The 9,073-nt window shown below is 44.6% G+C and overlaps 1 protein-coding gene across 1 annotated transcript; it reads right to left on the bottom strand.

The window, feature by feature from the left end:
- Window positions 1-481: 481 nt before the first annotated feature.
- On the bottom strand, window positions 482-830 carry LOC311590134 (small ribosomal subunit protein eS27-like). Its single transcript, XM_084768998.1, has one exon. It carries the CDS (start codon window positions 800-802, stop codon window positions 548-550), a length of 255 nt encoding a protein of 84 aa, XP_084625124.1. The 5' UTR covers window positions 803-830; the 3' UTR covers window positions 482-547.
- Between the last annotated feature and the right edge of the window lie 8,243 nt (window positions 831-9,073).

Raw genomic sequence — 9,073 nt, 5'->3', positions numbered from 1 at the left:
AAATTAAAAAATATAATGTCACAGGACATGGTGGCGCACGCCTTTAATCCCAGCACTCGGGAGGCAGAGGCAGGCAGATCGCTGTGAGTTTGAGGCCAGCCTGGTCTACAAAGTGAGTCCAGGACAGCCAAGACTACACAGAGAAACCCTGTTTTGAAAAACAAAACAAAAGTCTTTGGCCATTCAGATAATGTGTTCAGGAGTGTCTTTAAAACTACAGTGTATGGCACATGTAAGCCATGCTCTCCCTTCTCTGCCAGTTTTATTGCACAATTATCTCAACATCCATTTTGTCACTGTAGTGCTATGTAACTTCAAAGTGTCTGGTACCCTGGGATGTCACTTGGAGACAGAGGCTATTGTGTGACTCTAAGATCATCACTGCATAGGTAGCAAGGTATTAATTATATAGGAGGTGGGCATAAGTACCTGGAAGATTTATTTCCCTTTTACATTTTTCTACGGATTTAAAACAATACTCTTTTTTTTTTTATATCCAAAATGTGTTTATTGGGGTGGTTTCCCCCTCATCTTGAATTAGGTACTTTCAGTGCTGCTTCCTCCTGAAGGAGCATCCTTCTGTCAGCCTCGCTTTTCCTCCTGTAGGCTGACAGAGAACAGTGGAGCAGCCAACACACAAGACTACCATTTGCGCATGGCTAAAGACCGTGGTGATTTTATAGCAGCCTGGGCACTTGACATCCATAAAGTAGGAGTTGGGGCTCTGCACCAGGTGCTTTTTCTTGTGTTTCCTCTTCTCCTCTTCTGGAGAGGGATGAAGGAGGTCCTTTGCGAGAGGCATGTTCTCGTAGGGAGGTCGTCACTGCCAGAAAGGCTAAAACAATACTCTTAACGATAATTCCTTGTTGGATATTGAGGTAGCATACTCTAACAGCAGGCCATTTCATAGTGCAAACTTCAAACATCTTCGCCTGTTCATAACGTCTATGTTATGTGTTCTTGAAACAAACTCAAATACAATCACAACTAATATCCAGCTGAAGCCTATCCGTATTGTTCACCAAAATGTACCAGTGTGCGCAGTATGAACACACAGTGGATATCATACCCAATGCATGATTCTTTTTTACACCCCAAAGCCATGCCAGTGGTTAGTGGTTAGTCCATGTTTCTCATGTCAGTAACACTGTGAGAAAACGAGGCAGCTGGCAGAGCTGTGGGTATAATTATTCACTCCCTAATGCCAGCCAATACCCCCCAATACTAATTCCTTATACTTAGCATATTTCCCCATAGGTTCCATTTGGTGCGCTACATTCAAACTATAAACGGACAGCTCCTTCAGACTCATTCCTACATCTCCCTCAAATACGTCATTTGAACAGAGTCTTCCAACGGGTGCGAGGAGAACCAAGAAGCCTCCAAAGCAGCCAGAGTTCTGTCACAGAGTTAGACACCAGGACGTGTGGGTCGGCGGCTCTTGATACAGCCAGTAGACCAGTGACTGTCCCCTGTGCTCTCCTCAGTTGCTGGTAGAGAGAGTCCTTTGTGTCCAAATGTCACATCTTGCCTGCATATCTCAGGGAAGAGATGTTACACCCTCGTGGCGTGTCAGGAGCATGCTGGCTCTCTGCTCTCAGCTTGCCCAGGCCTGTGGATCCACGATTAGGTCTTTTGCACAGATTAGCTGACCCGGTCGCACAGGTCTCCAGTGCCATTCAGTGTCCCTTCCTTTTCCAGATCTACTGACACACTTTGAAGCAGGAAGCTGGAAGTTGTTTTTCTATCTGATGTAACCCTTTCTTAAATGGTGGCATGATCACAGAAAGAAAGGATAAAATGCATGTCCAGGAGAATATAATTTTCATACTAAGTGCTCAGTTTATTAACTTACAATTTTTGACTTTTGATCGATTACTTTTTTCAGTTGAAAGTGTTCATCCCTTAGGACACAATTACACATGAGCATAGAGAACTGTAATTCAGTGGCATGATGGTGAACATCTTTTCCTCATACATAATTTCTCTTTTTTTTTCTTCCTTTTTACTGTTGACATCACAGGGTTCTCGTAGGCCTTATCTACATGAAACCACTTTCCCTCATGCAGGAAAAAGGAAAAAAGAACTGACTTCCTCTTTTCATTTATTAGAACTTGCTGCTATAAATCATGGCTGTCAGAAACAACAAAGAGATGACCAGAGATTCCGGGTTCAGTGTCCTTCTTTTCTTACTTGGAGGAAGTGGCCATCTCAGATACAGAGTTTCCAAGCATTGTCCTGAGTTTAAAATGCCATGAGCTGTTTAAAAAGATTCTTCAGCTGGGAGGTGGTGGTGCACAGCTTTAATCCTGGCACTAGGGAGGCAGAGGCAGGAGGATTGCTGTGAGTTCAAGGCCAGCCTGGTCTACAGAGAGACTCCAGGACAGCCAAGGCTACACAGAGAAACCTTGTCTGAAAAAGAAAAAAGAAAAGAAAAAAACATCAGGATTTAATTAACTCAAAATTAGTCATGGATATAAATATGAGCTAAAACCATAAAATTATTAGAAGACGACAGAGGAGATGGTTTATGTCATGAGATTTGGAAATTATTTCTTATGTAACTTCAAAAGCAAAGACAAAAAAAGTAAAGTTAAGTAAATTGGTCTACATTAAAAATTGAATCATCTGTGTATCAAAGGACACAATCAAGTGAGAGGGCAGAAAATATTTTAAATTCTATGTTTGACAAAGGGTTAATATTCAGCTTCCAGTTCAACAACCAGAGTCAAAAAGCCTGACTCACAACTAGGCAAGGCAACGGAAAGCTTTATCTCCAGAGAAACTCTAACAGTCGCCAACAAGCCTGCGACTAGTTGCTGGACATCAGCAATCGTTAAGGGAATGTGACTCGATGGCACAATGAGATGCCAGCTCACACACACTGGAGTCACAGAGCTGGCAGGGATGCCGAGACGCCAGAGCCGCGTGCCCTGCTGTAGGGCATGTAAAGAGGATGCAGCTGCCGCGGGAAGCAGCATGGCAGCTCCTCAAAACTCAAAATAGAATTCTCATAGGATCCAGCAATTCCATTCCTGAGGACACAGCCAAGAGGACTGAAAGCAAGGAGTCCAAAAAACATGTGTGCCTCAGGATCGTGCCAGCTAAACACCCATTTAGGAAGGAAGGAAGGAAGAAAGAGAAAGAAAGAAGGAAGGAAGGAAGGAAGGGAGAGGGGAAGGGAAGAAGGAAGAAGGAATAAGAAAACATGGTGACACATGTACATAAAGGAATCCAGCCTTATATAGAAAGGAAATCTGATATGTATTCCAATATGGGTGAACCCCAAGGACCTTGCGCTGAGTGCAATAAGCAGTCATGAGGGAAAACACTGTACAGTTATGTTTACATGTGCTACATAGATTAGTCAGATTTCTGCAGACAGAAAGCAGGACAGAAGTTCCCTGAGGCAGGAGAGAGTTTAACAGACATGGCGTTTCACTTTAAAATGAAGTTCGGGCTATCTACAGCAATGTAAATGTACTTGATACTGAGCTACACACTTTAAAATGGGTGCAAATGTCATGGTATTTCACTGCAGTAAAACACCAACTAGATAGCTCACGCCCTGTGGCACTCATCACAGTGGCCTGTCATCTAGTTGTACAGTATTGGCATCGGAGGTTGGCTTGAAACAGGCTACAGCTTAAGCAAGTAGCCAGAGAGCTCACAGGAGCAGGAGATGCTAGGGACCACTTGTGTTCTCTCCCGTGACCAGCCAGGCGGGAAATACAACTGCTGAACCGTTGAAGAATCTGGTCAGGAACTAGTGCTGCTTCATAAAAGATGCTGGGTGCCATGCATGCTACTTATGCACTGCAGAAGCCCTATAGCAACAGGAAGATTTTTTTTTTCAGGAAGATTTTAAGTAAAGAAAAAAAAAGCCACCACTATTCATGTTGTTAAGCTACTTTTGTAAAAATGGTCTGATCATCGAAAAGAAATGGATCTATTTAGCTGAGCTAAGTATCTACTAATGACATGGCCTTTGTCCCAGCAAACACTACCCAGCTTCCAGAAGCCAAGCCTTAAAAGCTTGCTTTGTACAGCTGTTGAAGTCTGTCATTACATGGATTTATTTTGGGCACTGGATCCTGGAGCTCCTGCTAATAGCAGTCAACTAAGGTAATTCCAGCTTAATTTGGCGAGTGTTCTAATGGCAGTAAAATATGTCGCTCATAAATCACAATGGCACCCAGAAGGAGCTTGCTTTGTACAGCCACAGATGCCTGGCAGCCACAGTCCCCATCTTCCCTAGTCACCCTTTGCTGAAAACATTTTTTATGACTTAGAAAAATGAAATGGAATCTTTTGGAAACAAATTCTGTTACAGTTTAATATCCACACAATAAAAATGTGTTTGTTTAATTCCAGACGCCAAGATTTAAATTTGCTGGAAAGTATTTGATGCTGTGATTTTTTTTGTTTCATGAATAAATGAACTTTAACATATATTATTTTGTATTTACAGAGTGCCTCTTCAAAGCATCTTTACTATTTTGCAGACCTTCTGTCCATGGCAAGCCCATGAAATTCACCGAAATTCACCCCCAGCCAAATGCCTCATAAGAGAAGAGTTAATGAAAATTATCTTTTTAAAAAAGATTAACTTATTTATTAGTATGTATACAGTGCTCTGCCTGCATGTATACCTGCAGGTCAGAAGAAGGCACCAGATCTCATTACAGATGGTTGTGAGCCACCATGTGGTTGCTGGGAATTGAACTCAGGACCTCTGGAAGAGCAGTCAGTACTCTTAACCATTGAACCATCTCTCCAGGCCCATGAAAATTATCTTTAAAGAAACTGTCAAAGGAGCTAGTGGTAAATCTCAGTGGTTGAGTGAGGGTTTAGCATGTTTTGTGAGACCTTCGGTTAAATCCCAGCACCATTGAAAAAAAAAATAGTGCTGGTATAAGACCTGATAGCTACTGACACAGAGAGACTGAGCTGGGCCTGCTCTGCAAATGCCCTCCCTGCTGCCTAGAGTCCACAGTGCCAGCACAGCCTACAGGAGCAACTAGGGGACAAACGTCCTCAATGGTCTTATCCAGCTGTGAGGCCTGCAAGCTATAACGCCAACTTGCCAGACAAGGTGTGCCCTCTGCTGCAGTAAGGGCATGAAGATACGGGTAACTCACCACTCTAGGCAGGAGTTGAGGCCTCCACCACTGCTGGAGATTCACAGCTGCCCCAGTCCATGGCTGAGGAAGACCCAGGTCACTGGGGGGAATCTACTATTGTTTTGCTAAATGAACACAGTGTCAATCCACCACCTAAATATTTGCTTATACCCATAGTAAAGTGTTGATCTCAGCTACGTCAGGACTTCTGTTTTGCAATGGGTTACGGCTAATTTAGAGACTCATTACTGGTCAAAACGCCCAGCACACATGACTTGAGTGCCCACACACACACAGAACCTAAATTTAGAGTCAACAGAAGTGCTATTATAATCATAACGAAGTTCACCAGTGTACCCATAGGCATGATGTAGAGCGTGTTCATCATTTCTAAGTCAGTCATCCCTATAAGCAAGCACTCTAAGCCACACAAGGCTTATGCCAAATATAGTGTAGCTGGAATCACTGTAAAAATGGCCCTAACAGGGGCTGGAGAGATGGCTCAGAGGTTAAGAGCACTGACTGCTCTTCCAAAGGTCCCGAGTTCAATTCCCAGCAATCACATAGTGGCTCACACCCATCTATACTGTGATCTGATGCCCTCTTCTGGCCTGCAGGCCAAATATTGTATAAATAATAAATACATCTTTAAAACAAATGGCAATAACAGTTTTATGACTATTTATTGCTACACTATTTTAAAAATCATAATCTTATTGAGCTAAAGGTTTTAATTGTTCACTGTTTACTGTTGTAGTTGGCACCATGAGCCCGGGAGAACAGAGCCTTAAAATGAGGCAGAGTAAAGTCTCATGCAATAGCTGACTTTACTCAGAGCATCAGACAGTTTACACTCGGAGGGTTAAGAAGAGTCATATGACAGGCAGATCTGGGCCCAGGGGTTCTGCTCAAACTATGGCACCAGCCAAGGACAATACATGCAGTAAACATCAAACCCCTACCCAGATCTAGCCAATGGACAGGACATTCTCCACAGCTGAGTGGAGAGTGGGGTATGACTTTCACACAAACTCTGGTGCCCAATATTTGACCACATCCCCTTGGTGGGGAGGCCTGGTGGTACTCAGAGGAAGGATAGCAGGTTACCAAGAAGAGACTTGATACCCTATGAGCATATACAGGGGGAGGAGGTCCCCCTCAGTCACAGTCATAGGGGAGGGGAGTAGGAGGAAAGCAGGAGGGACAGAGGAATGGGAGGATACAAAGGATGCACTAACAATAGAGATGTAATATGAATAAATTAATTTTAAAAAAAGAAGAGTCACGTGAGTAAGGTGTAGAATCGCAAGGAGAAGCAGCAGGTGGCAAGAGCAGGTTTTTCCACAGAGGCACATGAAAGACGCAGCTGAAGTAAACTCACTCCTATCCGACACACCTGGGAGGGGCCCAGAACATTCCAAGAACAATCCTCTGTTCTGAAGAAACTGATTTCACTAGACTCTCATCTTGATTTCTGGGAGTTTTCTCACAAGGACGCAGGGTTCCCCCACCACGACTCCATTCTTAGACTTTGCGTCAACAATTCACAATATAAGTAAATTTCCCAGTTTGCTTAAATCAAGAAATAATCATCACCTGCAATCAATAATAATAAATAAATAGATACTAGTGCACTGAATTTCTAAATTCACATTCTTTGGTCTTATGTTTGACTTCTTCAACTACCTCATGGAGACCTTTGTCCTTAGACTTGATGGAGACTGGGTAATTCAGCTCCAGATGACCACAACTGGTCAACAACTCAGGAGCTAGCACTAGGGATCCCACAGTTACACGTCAGCCTGAGCAAGGCTGGAGGAAATGCCTACAACTATCCAGACCGCTTCAGGCCAAGGGCGCTCTGGAATGCAGGAGAGGGCAGCTGGGCGAGGGGAGCAGAGACTTCATCCTGACTGGCTTTTGCCCCACATCAAGCTATGGTTTCCTGGAAGCACTGGCCTGGGGCAGTCACCCTGGGGCAGTCACCCTGGGGCAGCCTCCGGTTGCTTGTCCAGGCAGCCAGCCAGCCTCCATTAGCTTCCCAGAGTCACACTGGGCGCCAGAGACCCACAGTCGCTCCCCCACACCCTTGGGTTACATAAAAGGAGCAGAGAGCATCTGGGAAGCTTGCTGAGATGGCACCCAATGCTGGGGCAAAAGTAACACTGTGGCCAAGAGCTATTTTTTGGACCACGTAAACCAGAGGCGGGGAATATGACGCCAAGTAAAGAGAACCTTCTAATGAATACGCTATGTGATGAGTGAAACCAGTGCCAGGGCAGGCAAGGGACAAGGCACAGCTCCTCGGCAGTATCTAGTGGCCCTCGCCCACTTGTTCTTCCCTGCAATATAATCTCTCTCTCTCTCTCTCTCTCTCTCTCTCTCTCTCTCTCTCTCTCTCTCTCTCTCTCCCTCCCTCTCCCCCTTTCTTTCTCTTTCTTAAACCAAGACTCATGCATTCAAAGCTAGCCTCAAACACACTCAGGAGAAAGATGACTCTGAATTCCTGATCCCTTTGCAGGCACGGGCCACCACGCCCAGTTTATGCAGTTGGCAGGTACTAGGCAACACTGTAGCATCATTATTAATTACTTGTGCAATATGCTAACCACCTTTACCTCACAGACACCACTACAAAAGAAAATGTTTGCTTTGATTGACAGTTTCAGGCAGATCTCAGTCTATCATAGCAGAGAAAGGGTACAGGGCAGAGGCTCCATCTGTTAGCAGCAGTGTGAGAGGCAGGGGCTTGTTCCCCCGCAGACAGACCGGAACAAGAGGATGCTTTAACCTTCAAGCCCTGACTGATCTTGACCTATTCTCAACAGCCAGAGCCTACCTCCTAGTCCTCCGCAGCTTTCTCATATCACCCCAAATGATTGTTTGTGCTCTTCCTTATGTACCCCTCTCCCTCCCTTGGAGCTTCCTGCAACAACTCCCTAAACAGCCCTGGGAGCCCTGGGAGCTCTCGGCTCTCACTTCAGTAGCTTTGATGCTCAGAGATCTCTTCAGCACTCTGTAGGAAGATCGTAGGCGAGCCCTGCAGCAACTGGGCTGGGGACTCTCGAGACTATCTTGTAACTAGAGCAGAAGAATTTGTACTTGGACAACAGCAGCATAGCATGACAATCAGAACCAGGTGTCTCTAGAAGCTTCTGTCTCTCTCACCTACCAGAGTTCCCTTCTTAACAGACTCAACCATCCTGTGAGTGGGAGCTGTGTGGGCCGTGAAAGACAAAACACCCAGGAGTGGGATCTTGTGAGGAAGATGAGGCAACAGTGATTTAGAGTTTGGTTTTGAACTTCCTACCAGTCGGGGAGACGAGAATGACATGACCTACCTGACTCATGTCCTTCCTGCCATCCTGGTGTGGCCTTATTATTTTAGGAATAACTCAGCTGCTCTCAGTAGTACAGGCAAGGGAATGGTTATTTTGTGGATCTTCAACAGATAGCTGCAGTTGAAGGGCGTAAAGTTTTATGTACGAGTCTCCGATGTTTAAGATCATTGGCTGGGCTGGGAGAGAGCTCCGTGGTTTCTCACAGACCGAGGCCCTGAGCTACGCCCAGAGATGCTTTGGTGAAGCTGGCCCTAGTAGCCAGCACAAAATGGATTCGGTGGCTTTTGTGGGCATTTTGTTTTGATATATATTTTTTTGTCTTACTGATTTATTCTCTTAAAGTTTGCCTATGTGGAATTTCATTTTGGAGTTGGGTTTTGTTTTTTGTTTCTGTTTTGTTTGTTTGTTTGTTTGTTTTGTTTTGTTTTTAGAGCAAGGGATTTGGAGATGGGGTGGGGGTGGGAGTGAAGTTGAGTGGGTAGGATGAAGGCTAAGATCTGGAAGGAGTTGGGAAAGGGTGAAGAATATGATCAAACTATGTCATATGAAAAATTAATAAAAATGAAATGATGATGATGATGATGAACGCTGGTCCTGCAGAATCCCCAC

This window comes from Acomys minous, assembly GCF_964271855.1.
Source record: "Acomys minous genome assembly, chromosome: 19".
Classification (NCBI taxonomy): Eukaryota; Metazoa; Chordata; class Mammalia; order Rodentia; family Muridae; genus Acomys; species Acomys minous.
Note: the sequence above shows the minus strand (reverse complement) of the source record. Positions and strands in the feature narration are given on the sequence as shown.

What these genes read in the sequence shown, in the direction of transcription:
- LOC311590134 (XM_084768998.1), bottom strand. Translation starts at nt 802, where the DNA reads ATGCCTCTCGCAAAGGACCTCCTTCATCCCTCTCCAGAAGAGGAGAAG.